The sequence below is a fragment of the Lytechinus variegatus genome, chromosome 10, assembly GCF_018143015.1.
Source record: "Lytechinus variegatus isolate NC3 chromosome 10, Lvar_3.0, whole genome shotgun sequence".
Lineage (NCBI taxonomy): Eukaryota > Metazoa > Echinodermata > Echinoidea > Temnopleuroida > Toxopneustidae > Lytechinus > Lytechinus variegatus.
Window position 1 is genome coordinate 34691892 of NC_054749.1, and position 26692 is coordinate 34718583.

The following is a 26692-nucleotide window of genomic DNA, read 5'->3' on the forward strand; positions in this document are numbered from 1 at the left end:
TTTCTCCCCCCCCCCCGAATCATCTTACATAGTTTATTCCCGGATCCTTTATTCTGCTCCTTTCTTCAAACTAATGAAAATACCGTTTTCTTGGGGGGCAAAAGTGCATTGACCTTCATGTTTACAAACAAAAAATAACATCCGGGAATTATTGCAAGGAGTGTGACGAGTCAAGATGGCCGCGCACTGTGCCCAGAAAATTTTGTTTTATTTCATTCAAGCTGTTTTGCTGTTAGACAAAGGTATGTGTATTTTGATGATTCGTAGATTAACGTATGAAAAATTATTGCCAATTCTCTGGCTTTGTTTTACTGGGGAAAATCGGAACGAGTATGTAGCACTTACCAATTTGATTGGCGATCATGCCTGCCAACACAGCAAAGACTAGTCCCACCCGTTTCATTTTGTGTTCGGTGTGTGAACCCCGGGGTTGGGCATAAGCTTGCCTTAAGGGAATAAGGCTTAAGTCAAATTGTGAATTTGATGTCGATACTGATTGATATTGATGGTGATCAAAGATGATCAAAATAAGATCAGCCGGCCATTCCGTGCTTTAGGAAACTGGACACTATTGGACACTTATTTGACATGTTTGAACCGGGATCTACCTTACCATGTCCATGATTTTCTAAAGAAATCCTCGCTTCAAGTCAACAATTTTCAAAAGATCTGATGCGAAACCTTTTGTTCCCGATGCGAAACTCTCCACACAGAGCATTCGCTTCTGGTTCCTTGCTCCTCACACAATATTCTATTGAACGACTTTTACAGCGAGGGACACTTTTTCAATCGACTTCTGAATTATATCTATAGACTAGTCTTGAAAAAGGAAACTAAATTATGTGAATAGTTTGTATTTAATGGTGTCCTATTTCACGACTAAATTAAGGCTTGTTGACCCTTGTTAACTAATTAATTTTAATTTTATTTTGGTGTCCTATTTCACGACTAAATTAAGGCTTGTTGACCCTTGTTATTTTGCGGTTGGATGACAATGAGAAATTACATGAGGAAAGAGGTGTCCATTGTGTACAAGTCTATGGGGAGATCTCCATACATTTCTACAAACTTGATTTGAATAAAAAGAGAAAAAGTGAACAAGCATAATGCTGAAAATTTCATCAAAATCGGATGTAAAATAAGAAAGTTATGATATTTCAAAGTTTCGCTTATTTTCAACAAAATAGTTATATGAACGAGCCAGTTACATCCAAATGAGAGAGTCGATGATGTCACTCACTATTTCTTTTGTATTTTATTATATGAAATATGTAATATTTCATATAATAAAATATTATATGAAATATGAAATATTTTTATTTTCTCGTCATTGTCATATGAAATGAAGTTTCATTCCTCCCTGAACACGTGGAATTCCATTATTTTAACATTTTGTGCTTCAGGCAAGGAGGTCCTAATCGTCAAATTCGTAAAAATTGAAATATTGTATAATTCAAACAATAAAAAACAAAAGAAATAGTGAGTGAGTGACATCATCGACTCTCTCATTTGGATGTAACTGGCTCGTTCATATAACTATTTTGTTAAAAATAAGCAAAACTTTGAAATGTCATAACTTTCTTATTTTACATCCGATTTTGATGAAATTTTCAGCATTGTACTTGTCTGATTTTTCTCTATTGATTCAAATCAACATTTTTCTGAGGTGGACTTGACCTTTAATTGGTGGTTGGATGTCAATGAGAAGTTACGTGGGGAAAGAGGTGTCCACTGTGTACAAGTCTATGGAGAGTTTTTCCATGCGTTTCTACAGACTGGTGTCCTATTTCACGAGTAAATTAAGGCTTGCTAAACCTTGTTAACTAGTGATTTATTTTGTTTTTGGTTTCCTATTTCATGACTATATTAAAGCTTGTTTACCCTTGTTAAAGGACAAGTCCACCCCAACAAAAAACTGATTTGAAAAAAAGAGAAAAATTCAACAAGCACAATGCTGAAAATTTCATCAAAATCGGATGTAAAATAAGAAAGTTATGGCATTTTAAAGTTTCGCTTATTTTCAACAAAATAGTTATATGAACGAGCCAGTTACATCCAAATGAGAGAGTTGATGACATCACTCACTCACTATTTCTTTTGTATTTTATTATATGAAATATGAAATATTTTGATTTTCTCGTCATTGTCATGTAAAGTGAAGCTTCATTCCTCCCTAAACACGTGGCATTGCATTATTTTAACATTTTGTGCTTCAGGCAAGGAGGTCCTAATTGTCAAATTCGTAAAAATTGAAATATTGTATAATTCAAACAATAAAAAGCAAAAGAAATAGTGAGTGACATCATCGACTCTCTCATTTGGATGTAACTGGCTCGTTCATATAACTATTTTGTTGAAAATAAGCGAAACTTTGAAATGTCATAACTTTCTTATTTTACATCCGATTTTGATGAAATTTTCAGCATTGTGCTTGTCTGATTTTTCTCTACTGATTCAAATCAACATTTTTCTGAGGTGGACTTGACCTTTAAATAATGATTTTCATTTGTATTTTGGTGTCCTATTTCACGACTAAATTAAGGCTTGTTAAACCTTGTTAATTGGTGGTTGGATGTCAATGAGAAGTTACGTGGGGAAATAGGTGTCCACTGTGTACAGTTTCTCTGTGCGTTTCTACAGACTGGTGTCCTATTTCACGAGTAAATTAAGGCTTGCTAAACCTTGTTAACTAGTGATTTATTTTGTTTTTGGTGTCCTATTTCACGACTATATTAAAGCTTGTTTACCCTTGTTAAATTATGATTTTGATTGATATTTTGGTGTCCTATTTCACGACTAAATTAAGGCTTGTTAAACCTTGTTAATTGGTGGTTGGATGTCAATGAGAAGTTACGTGGGGAAATAGGTGTCCACTGTGTACAAGTCTATGGAGAGTTTCTCTGTGCGTTTCTACAGACTGGTGTCCTATTTCACGAGTAAATTAAGGCTTGCTAAACCTTGTTAACTAGTGATTTATTTTGTTTTTGGTGTCCTATTTCACGACTATATTAAAGCTTGTTTACCCTTGTTAAATTATGATTTTGATTGATATTTTGGTGTCCTATTTCACGACTAAATTAAGGCTTGTTAAACCTTGTTAATTGGTGGTTGGATGTCAATGAGAAGTTACGTGGGGAAATAGGTGTCCACTGTGTACAAGTCTATGGAGAGTTTCTCTGTGCGTTTCTACAGACTGATGTCCTATTTCACGAGTAAATTAAGGCTTGCTAAACCTTGTTAAATAGTGTTTTTAGAGTGTTTTTGGTGTCCTATTTCACGACTATATTAAGGCTTGTTAAACCTTGTTAATTGGTGGTTGGATGTCAATGAGAAGTTACGTGGGGAAATAGGTGTCCACTGTGTACAAGTCTATGGAGAGTTTCTCCATGCGTTTCTACAGACTGGTGTCCTATTTCACGAGTAAATTAAGGCTTGCTAAACCTTGTTAACTAATGATTTTACTTTTAATTTTGGTGTCCTATTTCACGACTAGATAAAAGCTTGTTAACCCTTGTTAGATAATGATTTTAATTTATATTTTGGTGTCCTAATTCACGACTAAATTTAGGCTTGTTAAACCTTGTTAAATACTGTTTATTCGTGTTATTTATAGTTTACAATATAATGATAGCCTACTGTCTAAAAGTGGCAGAGTGGTCTTGAAGAGGAGGGAAATGAGGGGTAGATGGAATATACAGGTTAATTATCGTTTTGGTTTAACTATTTTTTTTGGGGGGGGGTGTCCTATTTCACGACTAGATTGAAGCTTGCTCATTCGTATTATTTATAGTTTGCGATATTAGGATAGCCTACTGTCTAAAATTGGCAGAGTGGTTTTGAAGAGGAGGGAAATGAGGGGTAGATGGAATATACAGGTTAATTACCATGATTACTGATATTGTCTTGACTGATTTTGGTGTCCTATTTCATGACTATATTAAAGCTTGTTTACTCTTGTTAAATTATGATTTTGATTTGTATTTTGGTTTCCTATTTCACGACTAAATTAAGGCTTGCTAATATGCTAATATGCACCTTATATTCATTCAATTGTCATTTGAAAGCATGCTCCACCAGAGCAAAGATCATGAAGTCAGACTCTTTAAGTGCAGCGAATTATTCACACTTCTAAGCAATCAGCACATAAGATTACCATCATTGACCAATGTTGCAGCAAAAAACATCAATGTCACTAATAAGAACATAAAATATTTAAAAAGTATATTTTCATTTTTTAAAGTTTAATCACATTTATTTATTTAATACCAAAAGTTCCCACTCATTGAACATGAATCACAAAAATTATATGCTAAAGCATTTATCAGACTATTAATTGTTGTCAAAAAGAGATTTTCAATATTGACCTTTCCATCAGAAATGATTGATATGATTATCTTGAACTTTCGAAACTCTTATTTATTACATATAATGCAAATTAATCCGTTATAAGCATCACAACATTATTTGAGTGAAAATAGAATGCTTGTGCCTCGATCCAGCAAACTCGTAGGGCCAAATAACATCAAACCCATTCGCGAATCCCAAACATTGTATATGACTTTATACATTTGCCATCTTGACTTCCGTGATATAGGTGTATTAAGTTAGCAGTCGAAATACTTCTTGCAGGGTGTCGGTCTTGAAATATAAACAACAATGTTTCTGATTTATAATGCTTGATTAGACTTTTAACGGACAAAATTATGTTTTCATTCATAATTAAAATTATCACGAGAAATACATACTACTCTATAGGTTGTGTTTTCAATTCAATAGCATACTGACTAAATAAAGCTTAGATTAAAGACTTCCCCGGGCACGCCGTCTCTATGCGACATTTCAAAAATGTGTACATTACAGTATTACAACTCTGCGAATGTCAACACAGAGTCATGCAGCCCTATAGCAAAAGGGCAATCACACATAAATATTAGGATCCGTACACTGCAGTTTCACGTAAAGGAACGCCACATTGAATAATATTTTGGAAAAGATACAGAAATTATTTCACTATAAATAAATTCAAATATACGGCTTGCAAAATGTGCATGGAATCTTATAATTTCAGTCTAATTTCTTTAAGAAAGAGTTATTGAGAAAATAATCATTTTCACTTTAGACTTTATAAAGGAATAAAAACATATTTCATGGAGTTAGGTATTCTTAATTATTTCAGCAAGGATTGAATAGGTTAGCTCGTGAAAAAGAATATTTAGAGAGTTTCTTACTGAAAATCACTGTCCGATGAGAATTCATATTGGAAGTCACATTTTCCGTAGCCAGGGCGTTCAGATGTCTTTGTTGCAATTGCTTTTCCCTTTTTGTCCACAGGGATGAAACCGGCTGGGTGGCATAGTGTACTGGTAGTTTTGTCCCGTTTTGCTGCCTTCTTTTTTCCTTTTGAGGACTTGCGACCGGGACTCATAATGTGACGCTTCATGGCCAGGCAGGGACGAGATGGACTTTTGGGTAGCGGGGTGATGACTTGCTCCTTAGAGGTTGATGGCATTCCAGACACTGGTCGCTGTCTCTCATGTTGCTCCATCGGCTCTGTTCGTGTTGGCTCATCTGATGGGATCTGCTCAATCTCAGGCTCGAATGCTCTAGTTATCCTATCTTCCTCTTGGTGAGCATTCCAAGAGTCAAACACCGGGTAGCGAACTTCTAGCGATGGTTTGCGGACCAGTGAATAGTACTCTTGGATGAGGGCGAAGAAGTTGCAGATACGATCCAACTTCTGACAAGCGACCCTATTTCGCCAGATCCCCTCACAGAGATGCCCTTCGAAGTTGGAGAGACGAGTGCCATTCATCTGCTTGAAGTGGTCTTTCGCCAGTTTCCACGCTCCCTCAATCGTATTGGTGTGAACTTCCTTTACATCTCCAGTGTCGTTGTTCTCATACAGCTGTTTGAAGGTATGCTTATGCTCGACTGTGAAATGTTGATACCCCGTCCTGTTCAACAAGCTGTAGGCCCTCCATCCATCGCTGTATATCGTTGAGCCCTTGGTGACGTGACGCTCGATGAGATGAATTAGAGTGGCCTCGTTCCTTTCGTCCACGGGGTAGATGATGATGCGATTCGAGGAGCGTTCAATCATCCCAAAAATCCACACCTTGACACCACGAGGATCCCCTCGGTTGAACTTGCACCTACATCCGAATAGACTTTCATCAATCTCTACTTCCCCCGAAAAATTGTTCCGGAAAGGTACCATAGTACAATTCGTTGACGAATTTGCAGCAAATGTCTCTCATAAAATTCGCCCAGTCCACTGCAGTACGTTTGTAGTCCATCCAGTGGTCACGGAACATCGATGGAGTGAAGAGGATAGTATCCATTCCCTGATAAAGACCAGGATTTCTCTGACATCGAAATGAGAGCCTTCAAAGATAGAGTTGTGATGGACGGAGTGGCTTGTAGAATGAGGCCAAGTGACCGATCCTCGACATCTCCAGATAACGTCACCTTTTTTTTTCGCATTAGTTACTTCTTTGCACCTCCTGGTGCAGACTGCACAGTTGACTGATGCAGTGATTAGGCGGTTTTCTTTCAGCCAACTATACAAAGACTTGTCATCAAGACTGATTAAAAGGTTGTAGAAGTTGAATGGATTTTTCCATTGTTCGAATCCCCCCGTCGAAGGGTCTGGAAGGCGCTTACTCCAAGACATGTTGGCAAAGTGGTGATTTCCCTCCAATTTTCCCTTATTTATACCCTTGATTGCCGCCAAAAATATTAAGTGAAAAGAATTTGCATAATTATACTATTAACATAATAATAGGAATATTCTACTAAAAAAAGTAGGGGCACTTACCTCTGTTTAATAATATTTGGGTGTTCCATCCAAAAACTCGTAGCGCCCTGTCGATACATTCCATTCATAGAGTTGGTAGTTCCTTCCTCCTTTGAACAATCTAAACAACGCTCTAAAGTGGTTGAAACTTGACCTTTCTCTACACAGTTCCATAAGCGTTGCCCAGTCTAAAAATACATCAGGGTTAAGGCCATTAACAAAAACAAATGCTGCCACTAAGCATCTGTTCCAGTGTCTCAAATTTTTTGTCCAAAAACACCTCCTTATAATATTTCCTAGCATCACCAATAATATCCTGTATATCGGTCCACAAATGATAGATTTCCCGATTTCTCGAAGTCATTCCGACTTTCATAGAATAATAAAAAACGATAAGGGCCTAATTATTGTCAAGTCGCAAGATGACTTTTAACACCCCTATGAGGTTTGTATTAGTTCCATGTCATAATCTCATATTTTCCATGAACCAATGGCATCACAGACAAGTTTTAGAGCATGCGCAAAATATAGCATTGAACTTTGTTACTATGCAAGACCTTTCCATTTTGATATTTCAATGGGGTTGTATATTGTAGACCTATTTTAGTTTCAAAGTGAATGCTTGATTGAAAATTAGACGAAATCTAAACCCTCCCTTAATTCATGGAGCATACACTGTTTATGATGTCATTTTTGTACATGTAGTCGAGAAGTGGCAGTAGACTTCCTTGCATTGATTGCACAATGCATTATCTAATCAGTAATTACCCTTTGTAAATTATGGTACATTCCATATTTTCTCATAGGGCAAAATATTGAGCATGCGTAGTGGAATAAATAAAAAGTTTTTTTTACTCTACTCGCAGTCATGTTAGTTGCATGCTGTGAATTTTAAGAGTAGATTGCACTGGATCTTGTAGTACTTTACTATCCAGAATCACTGAATGACACCTGCTCGCACTCTGCTCAGCGAGCTCATCACAAACCACGCCTTTTAAAACCATATATGGAAGCTAGTCTACATGCACACACAACCCCCGAGGCACTCGCCCTACTATATACAGACGACCAAAGTGCGCGCGCCTGCGTAATAATTTCCATTATTTTTTTATACGAAGACACTTCTGCCAAATCAGCTTAGAATTAAAATGCACAAGGAAAGAGAGAGAGAGGGAGAGAGAGAGGGAGAGAGAGAGAGAGAGAGAGAGAGAGGAGATGAAGATATGAATATTCTGAGAGGGAAACATACATTGCTAATGACCATTAACATGCTGCAAGTCGCCACCTTGACACTCATTCATTACAGGAATCACGGAGTTTGCATATTTATAATCAATTACTAGATAATAGGATCTTTGCAGGGGCCCGGAACCGGGGGACTGGGGGACTTCAGCCCCTCCCCCCACTTTTTTTTCCTAAATAGTGTACAAAAACGCAAAAATAACCATATGATTGGGATTTTTTGCATGGTCAGCCCCCCCCCCCCCCTTTGAAAAACGTGCCTGCAAGCTGGCCATGACTTGAGCCACGGCTTTCGATCGGCAAGCCAAGGCAAAGCTAGTTTAAACTATACACAGGGATGTACACAAATCTCTAGCACGACCTCCTATATGCACGCGAATACCGTACTGCGCCGATATGTGAGCATAAGAAGTGACTTTTGACCAATCAGATTGAGGCTGGGTACGAGCGTGAGTACACTCCATCTAGCCAGCTTGCCAATGCACGGAGTGTTTGCATGCGTGTGTGTGCGTGTGTAGTCTATCACAGTATTGAACTGGCAACATAGTTTCATTGCACCGGCATTGCACGCTGAGAATTTATTTGTAAATTACATGATCTTGTAGTTTACTCCATGACAGACAGCTATTTGGCATAGTTTGATTGATACGTGCCCAAGGATACGCGTGCAAGAAAGTATTCCTCGTCAATTACTCTTGAGATGAGCCACGCCCTATATTAGCCAACACTTCATTCACTTGGCCCTGCACGCGACTGCGGCACCATTATGCGCATGTACAAACTCACTTCCGACCAATCAGCTTATAGGCCAGTACAGTGCGTGCATGCATGCCACGCACGGCGAAAGGCACACACGATCTACGTTTTGGCTTCTTCGTAGATGTGAGAGATAGAGGGAGTGTGTGTGTGGCCACGTGGGTAGAGTATCTACACGTGGGCTAATAATATATCAATTGCTAGCATTTGTGCACTTGCAAACAATCAAAGCTTTATTCTTTATTTCGTCAATTAGGCCCACAATTAGGTTTAATTCCCAGTGCTGATTGCTCTCACAATCCCGCGATCTGAAATATTTTGGCAATTTAGACCTAAATTGTGACATTATAAAATATTTTTTTTTGTAATCACAAACAAGATGTGGTATGGTCATAAAAAGCAGGAGCTGAAATTATTTGATATATTGACTTGAGAAGGAACTTTTTATGAACTGTTTGTAGACATTCATGGGAGGGGGGGTAAGTATATCAATGTCCAATTGCAACCACTACACGGCCACACTAATTTCGTGTAATCATAAAATAATGAAAACTCGTCACAAACAGAATTATTTGTCCATAATATTATTGAGTTGAAAGCGGGTTAATTTTAGCTCCATGATATCCCCTGTGCAGCTTATTAAATGCGAGATCGAAGGGTGGCCAATTAATGTTCGAATTATTTTCTTCTATCTGTTGAACGTGAACTTCAGTGCAGGTCATGTAGAGGAGGGGGGGGGCTAATGTGGAGAGAGTTTGATTACACGGCCCAGTGCCACTGCAATAATTATAGGCGCGAATTATTTAGGGAATTTGTCGATTACAATATACGGATACTTTTATCGATCTGATGCACGTGCAATTTGTACTTTTCGCCCGGAGATTTCGAGAATGTATGATTGCATGAAAATTATGTGAGACAGTTTGTAGGAGTGGTCTGTTCGGCTTGACTACTGAGCAAAACAAACCATGCCTTAAAATCTGAATAGGTTTCGCGGCCTACACGTACAATATACAAGTCATGTACAGACTAGTATCCACCCACTCGAAGCGCTCTATGGCCAGTCGAGTTGACGAATTCGCAAAAGTCAGAATCATATGAATTGCGTGAAATATGGCACAAAGTATATTGTAAAACAAAACAGTCCATCTACCCCTCATTTCCCTCCTCTTTAAGGCCGCTCTACCACATTTATCTTAATATGTTTTTATTTTTAACGAAAGACCAAACTTTAATCTAGTCATGAAATAGGACACCAAAATCAGTCAAAACAATATCAGTAATCATGGTAATTAACCTGTATATTCCATCTACCCCTCATTTCCCTCTTCAAAACCACTCTGCCACTTTTAGACAGTAGGCTATCCTAATATCCCAAACTATAAATAATACGAATGAGAAAAGCTTTAATCTAGTCGTGAAATAGGACACCCCTCCCCTCAAAAAATAGTTAAACCAAAACGGTAATTAACCTGTATATTCCATCTACCCCTCATTTCCTCCTCTTCAAGACCACTCTGCCACTTTTAGACAGTAGGCTATCATTATATTGTAAACTATAAATAAGAGAGTCAAAAGGGGCCTAAGCTTTCGATCCTAGCAGAATCTTCTTTGGAGTCAAAATGACAAACATATAAAGTGGAACAACCATAATATAGACCACAGACATTCAACAGCAGCACTGAAAACAGGGAGACAAAAGGGGCATTAGTGAGGAGATGACCAATCAGGTTAATGAAGGGGATGAAAGAAAAGGAGTATGCAGACACAAAGGGAAGTTAGTGTACTGTAAGTAAGGCCAAAGAAAGACCTCAAGCCTAGAGGGATTAAGATATGAGGCAGGCAACATCAAACAGGATCTGGAACAAAACAGTGATAGAGGGTGTGAGGAAGAGATGAATAACAAGAGAATTAGTGAGAGGTGGGTCAAAAAAACAAAGAAAGGCATAATAAATTGGTAAACTGGTGCATAAGAGTGGGGGAAAAAAGGTAAAGAATGGAGAACAACTGATAATAAGCAAAAGACATGAGTATGTATGTAAGAGCATTAAACAAACTAAGAGAAGAAAGTAAGTGTAAAAATAAATCTGTAAGTATAAAATTATATAAACATATCCAAAAAGGAAATGGTGTAACTGGTATTGTAATCCGCTGGGTGTGAGGGGGAAAAACAAAAGACTATACAGTAGAGAGAGAAAAAAAAAAACCTGTATAATATTTGGAAGGGAAGCAAGAGCCTAAAAGGGTAAAAGCAAATAAGGAAACTGATGCTGTATGAGTAAGGGGGTGTATTAAGAAAATAACATAGTAAACATGAAAATAAGCAAAATAAATAAGTGGTAAATCTAAGAGATGAAGGGAGAGAAAATATATATATATAAAAAAATTATTATATCACCTGAAAGAGAGGAAAAATTGGAGCTGAGCTTATGTGAGATATGGGAGGAAAGTAGAGGCAAAAACTATGATGTAACTAATCTAAAAAAGCTGAGGGGGGGAAAATATGTGGGTACAGATGGAAAGTGGGTAAGAAGGATTGATCAGTCGTTCCTCTCTTGGATGTTCAGGCCATGAGGTTGGATGGTGCGAAGTCGTCTCATCCAGAACTTCTCTCTGCTAGTGCGTACTGAGTCAGGACGGGTACCTAAAGATTCGATGCCCTGTAGCATCATGTCAGTGGTTGTTCCACTTTATATGTTTGTCATTTTGCCTCCGAAGAAGATTCTGCTAGGATCGAAAGCTTAGGCCCCTTTTGACTCTCTAATTTACTCCATTGGCTCTTTTTTTAGATAAGCAGTTTTCAGCAGCTTCTTATGGCAAACTATAAATAACACGAATAAACAGTATTTAACAAGGTTTAACAAGCCTTAATTTAGTCGTGAATTAGGACACCAAAATATAAATTAAAATCAATATTTAACAGAATGAAACGAAGTAGGAGGAGGAGAGGGGAGAAGAAAAGGAGGATGAAAAAAAATCATTAGTAAGGAAAGGATGAAGAAGAAAAAGAAGAGTCACAGCACTTGCCATGATTGTGTCCCCCATGATGTTCATTATAAGTGGAAGTTGAGTAATGAATATTTTTTAAGATTAAACGCAATCCTGTATGTTAACAGTCTGCCAGTGTTTTATTTTCATTTTTATTTTATAAAAAAAAATGTTCCTTTAAATGTTATTAAATACTAGGGTCAGTTTCTGGTGAAGAGGTTCGGATGAGACTTGTTGAGGAGCCAATAAACCTAGGGTAAGTTACTGAAAGTACAGTACCATTAACAATTCTTTGACTACCTGTTTACCTCTTTCAACCAGAGAACAATAGTTTCAGTGGAATAAATCTTTTGTTCTCTGATTGAAACTGGTAGTTGAAGAATTGTTACTGGTAGTGTATCTTGACTTAGCTTTTGATTAGTAAGTGCTTTTGAACTTATATTAATGGAAGTGAAATAGGCTCATCATTGGTTGGTTGGGGCAGAAAAACTACAAGCTGTTTTGTAAATAGCATAGATTTGGCGTTCATTATTGGAAATAAATGCTGAATTGAATTGAAATAATTATAATATTCAGCAAGAAAAGTATTCCCCGCATTTATACTAATGACCAGCTAGTAGATATTCATTTGTGCAGGAATGTGCAGTACTTCATCTAAGATATTATTGATCATGTTAACAATTGTTCTGTAGAGATATAGTTTACTAGCCCAAATTTTCCCTTTGATTCAAATATACCTTCTGTATGTTTACTGTGTTTTTGCAAAATTATAGCATCACTCACTGCATAAATGAATCCTCACATATTCCCAATTAATAAATATTTATGATGAAGTATTTTGTTTCGAACTACATATTGTTCTTGACCAGGACTACCAATATCATTTTGCCACTGGGTACCTATTTTATAACCATAATAATTTTGTGCATCTGATACAAATCATGTTTTTCATTATTTTCTCTCATCAGAAATCAACAATGGAATGCACCATCCCAGCCTAAAACACTCGTTCCTAAAGTTCAGTTTTCAAATTTTTCAGGTATGGAAGTCAGAGATATTCTACTCCTGATCTTAGATTTAATGCACACGTAAAAAGAATGAAAATTAAAAAAAAGGTAGAGAATTATGCACATTGAAAACTGAAAATACTATGCATCAACTATTTGAAATGGGACATATTCTCTATGAAGAGTGATATGAGATTACACTTTAACTTTTGCCAATTTTGGTTTTGATTTTTTTTTATTACTCAATGTCATATCATTCATTGGAAGAAAATTTTAAAGAATCTCATTTAATGTAGGCAGTATAGTTGATAAAAGTGCAGTGGCCAGTTCATATAACTTGTTATGATAAGGAATTTGTTTTAACAATTAAAAGTTAATGAAATGCTTCAATCTGATTGGACGATAGTAAATTTGTTGTAGAAATAAATTGTGCATTTAAAATCATTATAACAAATCTTTATGAAATGTGACCTTCTACTTCTGAATTAAACATATAAGATGTATTTATGCTATAATTATTTTGCAGGTCCGCCACATTTACAGAGATTAAAAGGAAAATGCTTTTCATTAGTACAAAATGAGTGAGTATCTGTGTTGTCATAATGTGATCTGGGCCCTGTTTTACAAAGAGTTACGATTGATCCGATCAATTGTAACTCTATGGAAATCATCAGTGTCATAATTTTTTCTACGAAAAAATTTGCACAACGTCCTTTGTATGCAAAGATAAGCACAGTAGATTTTTAAGAAAACAATGAATGCATGAATATACATCACAGCTAGAAAATATTTTGAACAAACATGCATAATAGATGTTGACGTTGCTGGCCGTCCATAGTTGCGATTGATCGGATCAATTGTAACTCTTTGTACAACAGGGCCCTGAACCTTTCACCATTTGAATATCTGACCTGGGGGCCGTTTCATAAAGCTGTTCGTAAGATAAGAGCGACTGGTGATCCTTTCTTACGCGATAAACCATCGCCAATGAATATACCATTTACCACAAAAAAGGATCACCAGTCGTTCTTAAAGTCATTCTTATCTTACGAACAGCTTTATGAAACATCCACCATTAGTCATGATAAGTGTCTTTTTGCTCTATGACATATGTAGCATCAGCATTTATGAATGTACAGGTGATAAACAGTTGCACTTGAACAATCCAATCTACATAATCTTTTTTTTTCATTTAAAGGACCCCTGCAATCAAGGTTCAAGTTGATTTCTATTGATGCAAAGTTCTGAATGAAGTATTAAAAATATGTTTTAGATGAGTGTATGTGTTTGCCTTATTTTTGAAACCCTTAGAGCATTATATAAGAAGTTTTCTCATCAAAATATTTCTAAATTTTGGGGATATCATGCAGCCATACATCATTGGTTTCTTACTAATTCTTAATATTTGTTCGTAATCTTTCTGAACCAAATATGAATATTATTTGCATTGGTTTAATAAATCACTATTAAACTTGTTACTCTTACACAGAATAACCTTAGATGTGATGAGATAATACTATGTATACTGTGAGAATATGCTGTTCTATCTAATTATGTTATGTTTGTATATATTCATTTCCAATATGTTTTTCCCCTCTTTTTTGTTTTACATCATAGTTACAAGTATGATTTATGTCCTTTTCAAAATGTTACGCAACATGAGCAGAGTTTAAGATGGAATCCGTACAGTGGTATTCTAGGGTAAGTTTATTCTATTTTAATGTTATTTATTTTTTTTGGGGGGGGGGAATAAACATCATTTTACTCTTCTGGAAATAAACCATGAAGAGTTTTATTTGAGGAATTATAAAACCATGTTAACATTTTCTTGTACAAGCATTGTCAAGCAAAGAGACAAAGGTGTATCTGATTGATTATAATTGCCTTTTAGTTTAGTTTTGAGGAAAGGTCTAGGTAATAGTTTATTTAACCATTTATATTTTCCAAAGTTTTACTGGTAAGTCTTTTTTTTCTAACTCAATGATCTTTAGATGTCTCAAATGATTGACCTGCATCACTCATTAAAGTTGATTCCACCATTTTTCCCTTCTCTTTTATTCTTTGACATCCTGTGGGTAGTTATGCTGGAGCAATGTGATCTAAAATACTAGAAGTATAACATTTATTTTTATTTTTATACAGGATCTATGAAGAATGGGAAATAGTTAATAATACATTCCATGCCATGGTATTTAAAGATGGTGATGAGTGTGGAGAAAAGACAAGACAAATTAAAGTGAGTACCTTATTTAATTGATAAATTTTCATACTTTCAGGGACAAGATTATATTAGACCCTGTCTTTGAAAAATGTCTAAGGAGTTTGTTAACATTATTAGAAATACAAGTTGAATGGTTGTTAAAATTTGTACTGCCATCCCAGCCAGCATGGGATTTATAAGTGGCATTCTTTGTCTAAATGCCTTCCAAATACTCACATTTGAGCATTATACTTTGCTTATAAAGCGCTCACTGTATCTGAAGTCTTTAAGCCATCTTCAGTGATGCAGCATAATTTTCCTGGCTTTAGCATAGCAGCTGTTACACGCTTTCATGTTTCAAGGAATAGATTCCTACCTTGTCCCCATTTACGTCTCCTGGGTTAAGAGTAGCTCATTGTTGATTAATTTCTTGGTGAAAGAAGTGATGCCTTGCCTGGGACTCAAACCCACAACCCTCTAATCAGACAATCAGATAAATCATGATACTGTGGTAGTTATTAATTGACAATTACTGATATTTGTATTTCCCAGTGTTGTTATACATTGTTTTCTGGAATGTCCTTTTCTCTCTTTGATAGGTACAACTGAAATGTGGTACAAAGAATGAGATAGACTCCGTTGGGGAACCTGTTACATGTGAATATGCCATGACTTTCCGTACGCCGTTGGTTTGCCATGAACACTCAATGCTTGGTTAGTTTCATGATATCATTACCCTTTCATGACATTGGGTGATTTCAAGTTTAGTGTTGACCTTTTGGTGTTGGTGTTAGGTCAATTTTTACACGAGTATAACACCAAACATAAAATGAATATGGTCCTGAAAAGTCACTCACTAGTTTTTGAGATGTCAATAATGTGATCTGAATCGGTTTTACAAATTCAGAATAGATTTTGGAGCTAGGGGAAGCAATCCAAAATTTCAACACCAACACCAATGCCAACACCAGACTTGAAATTGCCCAGTACCTCCATCCATATATTATAGTTTTACCCAATCAATTATGATGTAGAGTCATTATTACAGTACCAAATACATTGATGCATTAGAACAATTTAAAACAAGTTCTTTCTTAATCAAAGTGTACCTCGATTCAATGAAGTGAACTTAGCAGCACATCTGATTCTTTCCTTTATATTCTGAAGTGCATAGAGACAAAGTTATGTGATATATGTGCTTTATAAAACTGACTATTGTCATTATTATAATTACATGATAAGATGAGCAAAATTTTATCTCTGCCCATTTGAATATGCATAATTAGTTTCATGGAAATAAAAAAATATAGGTGCACCAGCAATTCTGCGGATAGTTTAAAATCACCGTTTCTGTTTCATTGCAAGGGCCTTGTAATGCACTTAATTGTCACCGCTTAGAGCAATTTGTTTCAACAAAGTATTAATCAGAGTCCATTCAAAGACTTCCTGGGTTTCATCTGTCAAAGATAGATATAATGTCACATTGTGTAGGGGTAGTTTTGGGTCAGAAACAACTTGATTTTGATTTGAATCTATCACAACTTTTAGGGGATGTTGCAAGAAAATATTTGCATTCAATTGTAAATTTTAGTTGCATATTTACAAGTGATAGATCAATTTTAACTAAAACAAATTGACATATGATTGTAAATACAAGAAGCAGCTCAGTGACCAAATGCAAATTTGATATTAGCAAGACTTATGATTGATTTGGGGATCTAAAGTTGACTTCAAATCAATTGCAAGTTTCTTGCAACACTCCATTAGTAAGACAGATTAAAATGCTCTTCTTTAATTGTCATTAGTCCTTAAAGTCTCTGATGGTTCTCTGTAAATCAGATAAAGTGTTTTTGTTTAGTGTACAACGCTGACACGTTCTTAATACTATTACTGGTATGCAGCGTGTAGGCCTAACATTTAGTAGTAGATTACTTACAAATAATGACCCCCTAATAAAGCATGGCCACACCATAAGAATCTTTGGCCTGTATTCTGAAGTCGGGTTTAACTTAAGCTCAGGTTTAAAGTTGTGGTGGTTTAAGTATGGATAGCCAATTGTTACATAAATCACTAACAGTAGAGATATCATAATTCAGCTCATTTGGCTCTCAAATCATTCATAATTGTCTAGGAAGTATAAATAGATGATTGTCTTCACCATCGATGAATCAAGAAAGAGCACAGTAAACATAAGCAACAATACAACTTAATACAAATTTTGACACTTTTGGCTTCCCATAATTTTAGCACAGATTTAGACCATGGTCTAAGTTAAACCCGACTTCAGAATACGGGCCTTTATGTTTATCAATTTGTTTGTATATCTTCCTACTCTCTCTCCAGTTTATCCCAACTTGGATGAAGACTTACAAGCCGAGTGGAACGAGTTAGAAGGAAGGTTATATAGAGAAGAAGTGACCCAACAGGTACATCCTCAAGGTTGTCTCAAGACTATATATAGGGTCCGGGGGCCGTTTCATAAAGCTGCTTGTAAGATAAGAATGACTTTAAGGATGACTGGTGAACCTTTCTTGCGCGCTAAACCATCGCCAATGAAGGTACCATTTGCCACTAGAAAAGATCACCAGTCGTTCTTAAAGTCGCTCTTATCTTACGAACAGCTTTATGAAACACCCACCTGGTAGTAGAAAGGGTTGCAATTGATGGTGGGACTGACTGATTACATTGAGCATTGCGTATAATCAATCGTACAAATCAGCTCCATGATCAATCACTAAGATTTATATTACAGGACCCAGGTGTCCATTTCAGAAAAAGTGGCAATCAGATGTTTCTCTAAAATCAAACACAACTTGGATTTAAGAAGACCAGGCCCTTTGATCACGAGGCTGAATTCTATGGTTGATTTCATTGATTAATGTGTACAATCAATCGTACAAATCAGTCCTATGAGCAATCACTAAGACATGTGTTACAGGACCCAGGGGTCCATTTCAGAAAGGGTTGCAATCAATTGTTACTCTAAAGATCAAACACAACTTGGCTTTTCAATCAGTTAGAATTGCTCATTTTCGACTTGGGCTTGTTTTGGGGTTTTGTTTTAGTTGTGTTTGAATGCAGTTCTTGTGCAACACGTCCCTATACCTTTTAATTTTGTTTTTTGTTGTGTCTGGGGTAGGATCCATTCTATCAGTAGTTAGGTACTGATACCAGACATGTTTACACAAGACCAAATACTCCTCAGGATGTGGAAAATGTGGAATTCCTAGTTAAGTTATGAATTCTATCCTTTATTTAAAAGGAAAATCACTGTAAGAATATTGGCTATTATTATTATGGAGTAGATGGATCATAAAACAGTGTCCCAAGGTGAAAGAGATAAAGCTGTTCATTATTTTAAAAAGAAACATGACTAGTAAATTCATATGCCCTCCTTTCCTGAATGATAAGTTATAAATATATATAAAACGATTTTTGAATGTTGTTAGATGTAAGGGAAGTTAGATCACAGGCAGAAATTCTTGTCTGCCAAACATGCTATCTGAACAGGGTCGTGCAATTAATCTGCTAAAAATGACACATCATATAGGTACTTGAGGTGGGCTAAAGTGTCAGTAACTGTATGTGTAGACCAAAATAGATTAATTACCTGTGAGGACAGTGCAGATGTCCATGAAATATTTTTGTTTCTTCAGTTAGCAAACATGCAATTTTGATTCCAAATTTCCAATAATAGAAATAATTAATAATTAATATTATTTGTATAGCGCTCATCACAAAACATGTCTCTAAGTGCTAAGGAAAAAATAGAAAGAGAGAAGGAATTGTATAGTTCACAGTAGACAGTTGAGGGGCTTCACATGCGAAGGGAAAGGCTATTTAACAAAAAAAATTAGGTTTTTAACATGGATTTGAATTTCTCTGTTGAATCTGCTTGTTTTAACGGTACTTGTACCATTCATTATCATAGTTTTAAATCTTAATTTTCTGTGTTTTATAACCATCTCTTTTGTTTCCTTTATTTTCTGCCCCTTCTCTCTTTCTCTCTTTGTGATATGCAGGGCTATAAGAAGATGTTACATAAAATCTTTGAGTCTGCAGGATTCGTTCTTAGCCCTAATTTCAAGCCTATTCCTGCCAAACAAGATCATGAGGCGCATCCAGATGATTTCACAAGTCTTGATACATGTAAAGATGTAAGTGATGTCATTGTCTTTCATTGCAATGATCGCATTGACTCAAGTTTACACAATTTCTTTTGTGAAAGGCCCAATTTTTTCACTTTTTTTATTCTATGGTGGTTCATTTAAAGAGAAGCATCAGTAATTTACAAATCATTTGCAATAACAAAGTATTTTTGCAGCAAGTAGTCCCCTCTACTCTTTCTATATTTCTATCGAAATGATTTTCAACTTCAGTTTCATATGTTGCTTAACCATTTGTACAGTTTGAGCTACGGTTTCAATGCTCACTTATAAGTGTGGTCAGACAATATGTGAATTTTAGAATTTGATTATTCTAGTTGTGTTCAAAATGTCCATTTTTACATTCATACTGGTTTACCTTTTTCCTTTCTTTGTGTAGGAATATAGAAAACTCAATGCTGAAGTCGAGCGACTGAAATCAGAGCTGGACTCCAGAATGAACCAACCAGGTATTTTTTGGTGTTATATCTTCATGTTCGTTTTCACTAAGTCGTTGTAGTTTGTGAGTTTTACAGTCATGCTTACTCTCCATGGCCCAGTTTCACAAAGACTGGCAATTGTAGTAATCATGGCAACTACGATGGTAACAGGGCTTAGCAGCCAATCAAAGTTTCCATGGTAGTTAGTAGTAAAAATTACCATAATTGTAAGTCCTTATGAAGTGGGGAAGTTCCCCAGAATGTGTGTAGAGGGGAGAACTTTTAACCAAATATCACTAGATTTAGAATAAGCAACAGCAAACAAAAAATACATGTGCATTAGCTATTTAACCCTGATGGTAGTAGAAAGCTTGTCAGTGAAGCACCGAGTGAACATTCTTTGAAAATAAGTATGTTTCCGAAAGGACCATCTAAGTTTCCATATCATCTTAGTTTAGTCAAGTAAAATATGATACACAGTCCAGAAAGTCATACACTCTTCATCAGAAAGAAAGGTGAAAAATTGATGAAGACATATTTTTCCATTGTAATTGCATCAGTATATTTGCTATATAAAGAAAAGGGATCTTGGGCCCGTTGCAGAAAGAGTTGCAATCAATCGCAACTCCAAAAATCACACGCAACTTGATTTTCAACCAATCAACAGCGCGCATTTTTTACTTGCGATTGATTTTTTGTTTACTTGCGTTTAAACGCAACTCTTTCTGCAACGGGCGCCTTGTGTGATACATAATAGACATGCACAGAGAAATAACTCGATATGTTCCCTCTTAAATGTTGTTGTCTTTGCTGCAGAACTGAGTTTGCTAAACAATTTCTAGTAGTTTTTTTATTGTTCTTTCATGTGTTGCTTTTCATTCTTGTAATTGCACTCTTAGAACAATGGCCCCCATGGATGGATGGTAAACTTTCTTTGTCACACAGTATTATAAAATTTTTACTCATAATGGTTTTATTCAAATTTTTTAAGCCAGAAGCTAAATTTCTTATTCAATGTTCAAAGACTTCAATTCCCACGAATTTACCTTCTTTATCATGTTTCGATAATGTTTTTCATCTTGTTTCCATTCTTGAAAAAACATTAACCTTTTGTGATTGTCTACACCAAACAAGTTTTCACTTTATCATTTTTTTTTAATCATCCAACAACCTTCAATGCTTCCATTCTGTTTAAACAACTATATCACAGGTTGAAAAAAGCCTGAATTTAATTGAATAGTTTTTTTTTCCAAATGCTTCTATTGAAATGAGATATGTTACCTTGTGCAATGAGGCTTTATGATTTTTAGAATATCTCTGATACTGATTTAACTTGATATTGAAATCTCAAAGTGATCCAAAAGTGTGTTTCATCCATCAGTTTGTCGTTGTTAACCTTTTATGTGTACCAATCATTAGTCAATCAAGTTCAAAATTTGTGAAATTATTGTATGTTACATCAAGTTCCACCTTGTAGTCACTGTAATTCAAACAGAGGAGAATTTGATGCATTCATCAAGGCTTTTCATTTTCAGCAATTTCCAAGCCTTGAAATAAACCTTTATTTCTCAGATGCAACACTCGGTATCTCTCTTTCCTTGCTGCATATTTCTTTTTGAATAAATTGAAATGGACAAAAAATATGTGTAGAAGTTAGTAATCTGCCATTTTGTTGCCAATATTGGTGCTTCCATATCTTTGCTGATTTAAGACATTTTCTGTTTATTTTAACAATGTTTGTTGACTTTGAATGAATGATAGATTGCAAGGGAAATGGGCACAGTATGCATAGATTCTCTTCATTAAAAATATTTTTCATATCTATATTCGAGAAACAAAATGGAGAAACTATCCTTATGAAAAGTTATTTATTGATGAAAAGTAAATTTATTATATGAGCAATCATCATCTAAATAGTCTTTTTATGATATACTTATATTTCTTATGATCACTGTATCATGGTCTTGGTGTCAATATTCACTCATGATTCTTAATTCTTTTGCTTTCAATAAATTATTCATAATTGTAAAAACATCTCCTTCATTTTCTTCCAAACATTTTCTCTTTCTCTTCCTCCCTTTTGTAGATATCATAAATAACTAGTAGTTGTGATCAGCCCAATTTGTTTTCAATGCATTGAAGGTATAATACATGTTGATGTTATTGTTATGCAGTATGTGTTGCATTCATTTAGACTTTGAAACGTGATATTTCCCTCCACCCCCCTCCAACCTTCAATCTTCTCTTCCCTTTGCCATGCTTGTGCCGTTTCATCATTCTCCAACATGTCATTGATAAGTACAGTATTATCTGTTTTATGAGTGACATTTCCAGGTGTGTGGAACAAGATGAATTGGAATTATCAACATATTTGCATGCATGAAAATTCATTTTGCATACCGGTAATACAAAATTAGTTTTTGGGGTAGTACAGTTTCCCTTAAAATCTATTAAACAAGGACGTGAGAAGTAGAAGTTTTTACTCTGATGTTTCTGTTGATGTAACATTGAACAAATCATTAGAATTTCATTTCATTTTTCTTAAAAAAAAAGAGAAATGGTCCAATGATGGAAGTAAGTTATACTGCTGTTTTCAATCACCCTTTATAAAAATACTGTTTAATATAAAAACAATAAATTGTACTGATAAGTATTCTTGTAATAACAACATGAATATTAGAATACTTAATAAATTCAATGTGAACTGTGTGACATTCTTCAAAGACATTCATTTTTTGCTCATTTTTTTTACTTAGATAATATCTTTTCAGATCATATATTTGCCTGTGCTTATATTTTGTCATTCATTGCTGTCTATAACCTAAAGTGAGAGTTGACATCCCTGAAATATTTTTTTTGATGTAACTTTGTTTTGTGCATCATACATGCATGCATCCCTTCTCTTTGTTTTATCCTTCATATGCCATTTTGCAATATGAACTTGACCTTACATTCATTCATTTTTTTTCTGTTTTCTTTTCCTATGGTATCCTTGATAACCATAGAAATTCTGTGCTAAAAGCGTTTATTCAACTTGATTATGAGTGATGTTTCTATAGTTTTCAGTGTATGTCTCAATCAGCATCATTCATTTTCATATTTTAGTTCTTAATGTAGGTCTACAAACATCTCATCAATCTTGAATATATATTTGTTTTGTGCTTTGTTAGTGATACTGTTTGAAAGGGGTGCAGATGATACCCAATATTTTTTAATGGTTTAATGTAAATACAGTACACACAATAGTGCTGTGTGTACTACAGTGCAGCTCTTACATTTTAAATAGAATGTTTACTGTGACAAAACACACTTTATTCAAAATGTAAGAGCTGGTACGTTTGAATTGCAGTATTGTGAAACACTTCTCTATGGATATAGTGCTTTTGTTTTTTATAGTATCAGCAAACTTCTGGGCCCAATAACCCAAACACAGTGATTGATTCTTAGACTGATTTCAATGATTGATTAGACATTATGATCAATGCAATCAATTGTGAAAGCTCATTTAAAGATCAATTACTAACCGTTGATGTTTTTAAAGAATAAGCGGGTATGAATAAGAGTGACAGAATTTGTTAGTCAATGATTTGAAATTGGAGATGGGTATAGATTTGAACACCAAGGTGAAACCCCCAATAAGCAACGGTGACTTGTTTAGATTATTTGTACCTTCTATGTATCAAGCAGCAAGAATTTTATTTTATCTTTCATATTTTTTGTCACTCTGACCATTTTTTGATTTAATTTTTTTTAGCTGGGAGCTTAAAAGGAATATGTGTTACACCTGTATCTTATCCTTATTTCATTAATATGATTTGAAATCTCCAGCATGACTTTAATATTCCTTCCCTCATTCTGTTTGTTCTGCATGGTCACCTATTGTCATTCCATCATGCCAACTTGTTTATTTTCTTATCTTTTGTTTTGTATCTCTGAAATGCAAAGTGCATTCAATAGATAATGTGTGTATTTTGAATGTAGTAGTACAGCAGAGCATATATGAATTGCTCCTACATGAATATTTATAAGTATCAAACAACAGCAACAATAGACACAATGCCTCCACAAATTACAAGGTTGCACAATTATTTGGCCCTTTTTGGCAACACAATATCTACAGTATCTCAAAATCATGATAATGATAATAAATGCTGATTGAAAGTAAGTCTTCTATGGTGCTAATTTCCATCTGGACAGGTGCTCATGGAACTTATAGATAATTGCTGTGTGTGATTTCAGCTATGCATTGTGGAGGGATTCAAGTTGTCATATATGTAGTGTGATTCTGAGGTTATACTATTGTTTCAGAATGAGAGCTCTTATTCCCTTTCCTACCCATTCTAGATTGCATTTTGTAATGTAATAGCAACCTACACTACAGGGGCACTTTGCAACGTACAATTTAGCTGTGGTTGTGAATCCCCTTTGGATCCATATAGTTTTAAGTAACTGGCTTATCAACTGATGTCTTTCTTGCAGTTTGAAAAACCTTTCATTTTTCTCTCTGTTTCCCTCTCCAGGAGCTGGTATGTCGGTCAATGATTACGAGAAAGACAAGTATGATCTCTACGATGACCTGTAGGCTGTAGAAGGCAGAGAGTTTCTTGTAAGATGAGGATTATTTACAAACAATGACAGTTGATCCGTTAGTTTCAACATGTGAACAAAGAATGAACTTTGAAGTCTGATCTTTTTATGTAAATGTCCAGTCTTCAACAGATTGGTCCTTAAAGGAGAGACCAAATCAGGGCCCCGTCGTACAAAGAGTTACGATTGATACGATCAATGGTAACTCTATGGAAAACCATCAGTGTCATAAATTTTCCCACAGGAAATTTGCGCAATGTCATTTGTAAACAAAGAGAAGCACAGTAATTTCAGAAAACAATGCATGAATATACATCATAGGTTAGAAAATATTTTGAACAATCATGCATAATACATGTTGACATAGTTGCAATTGATGCAATCAATCGCAACTATGGAAAGGTTTGTTAAAAAAAAAAAATTCTAGATATGAATGAATATCCATAAATTCATTGATTTCTAGACAATTGGGTGTGATCTCTTTTGGTTACAAAGGACATTTTGCAAATTTCCTGTAGAAAAAATTATGACTGATGGATTTCCATAGAGACTTTGTAAGACGGGCTTTAATTCATTTCTTTATATCCTAACAAATCCATTACTATATTTCTGGGCTCCATCTTACAAAAAGTTATGATTGATCCAATCTATCTCAACTATATATGGAAATTCATAGTCATAATTTCCCTACCGAAATTTTGGACAAATTCTTTTGTAAACAAAATGGTGTACATCATGTTGTTAAGACAACGATGAATGTACGAATATACATTATATCTCGAAAACATTTTGAACAAACATGTATTTAAGATGTTGACATTGCTGGCTTTCCATAGTTGTGGTTAATCGGATCAATCACAATTCTTTCTAAGACAGGGCCCAGATATATTATATCCCTTTTGTGGATCTCCCTGGTACATTTTACCACAAGACGACTCATGCTGTATATCACTGGTGGGCAGAAAGATTTTGCATATTCACTTTGTAATTACCTTTGTGGATTTTCTAATGCATTGCTATTTTGTTGTCATTCGAATAGCAGTGAGTGGGCTTTCATTTACTTTGTGTCATATTTATTGTACATTGGAGTGGTCTCAATTGTTTTGAGAACTTGATACCATGGTAGGTTGATTTAGATGAACAAGTTTCATCTTGGTATATGTAATGTACAATATAATTTTTAAAAGCAGCTTAATGTGTGTGTTTGTGATGAAACTCAAACAAAAAATTATAGTTCATAAGTTATGAAAGTTCATCTTCGGCCAGACAATTGCCATTGATATTTTGTATTTAGAGATAAGTAAAAGTCAAACTTGCTTTAATAGTTGATGTAAGATAAGTCAGACACATCAAATAATCCTCTTATAGGCCAGAATTCACAAAGATTTGTTAACTTTTTATAATCCATGAGAAGCACAGGTTCTATGGTATAAATGCATTTGATCCAGCTCACTCGTACAATTTAAAAAGTCCAATGATTGCACTCGTTTCTACAGGTACCATTATAGTTTTTGAACTCACAAGTCATCAGAATTCATTGAGATAACTTGTGTGCTATACTTTAAAGCAATAATACCTAACAAAGTATATTATTAGTATACTGTAGAGATCGGACTTGTATGTTTCTTATGGTACATGTAACTTGTTTTACTAAACCATGCAAAAGCACATGGATACGCATGATAGTAAGAATGATTATGACCAAAAAACAACCCAGTGCCAAACACATGATTTAGTGTAGGACTATCAATTTTGATAAGTAGGTGACTAAAGATTGTGCTCTAAGGGAGAGAATAATGAGAGATTTCATTGGTCATTATGTATCCTACAGACACACTTACTTCAAAATGACTAATGATATGCCATTTTAAGTAATTACATGTAGCTTTGATTGGTTTGAAGTCTAGGTGTGGCTGTGATTAGAGGGTGCCAGGCTTGTGTTTTCAAACTAACTGAGTGGAAGATCAATATGAGAATCAACCCTTTATTTTATTCCATTTTATGACACTTGATATATTGTGTGATCTTTTTCCACAGCAGTGGATGTATGTTTTAATCTGGAATCCTGGACTTTTTTTTCAGTGTTTTCGCCTGTTTTTTAATATATTCATATGAGGTATAAACCATGTGTTTCATGGTGTTGATGTGATGCTTCGAATTTCATTATCTAGGGCACATGATAGAAAGAGTGGGGTGTTAAACACACACAAATCAATCTCAGTTCCCAATACGCACTTCTAATTGGTTTAAAATCAAGTTGTGTTTGATTTCTTGAGTTGTATTTGATCGCAACTCTTATTACAATGTGCCCCAGATCCTATAAGGAAGTAGTCTAGATTGGATGTTGGTGTATGGAAGCTCTTTTTCCCAAGACTAACATAGAGAGCGTCCTGACTCGCAATCCCTAACCCAGTGCTAATCCCCTCATCTCACCTGGCACTGGTTTTCGAGTCTGGACGCCCTCTGTGTTAGCTTTGGGAAAGAGAGCTTCCATTCGCCAATGCCCTATCTGGACTAATAAGGAAGATTTG

General features: G+C 35.3%; 1 protein-coding gene across 2 annotated transcripts; it reads left to right on the forward strand.

The window, feature by feature from the left end:
- Positions 1–135: 135 nt before the first annotated feature.
- LOC121422975 (N-acetylglucosamine-1-phosphotransferase subunit gamma-like) lies at positions 136–24238 on the forward strand. Of its 2 annotated transcripts, XM_041618228.1 has the most exons (12): positions 136–242; positions 11981–12038; positions 12751–12821; positions 13316–13370; positions 14407–14490; positions 14932–15025; positions 15589–15703; positions 17333–17415; positions 19012–19146; positions 19535–19604; positions 21661–21716; positions 24095–24238. In XM_041618228.1, the coding sequence occupies exons 1-11, from the start codon at positions 176–178 to the stop codon at positions 21675–21677; spliced, it is 849 nt and encodes a 282-aa protein (XP_041474162.1). In that variant the 5' UTR covers positions 136–175; the 3' UTR covers positions 21678–21716; positions 24095–24238. The 2 variants fall into 2 exon arrangements, with proteins under 2 accessions (XP_041474162.1, XP_041474161.1); XM_041618227.1 differs by lacking the exon at positions 21661–21716.
- Positions 24239–26692: the final 2454 nt, after the last annotated feature.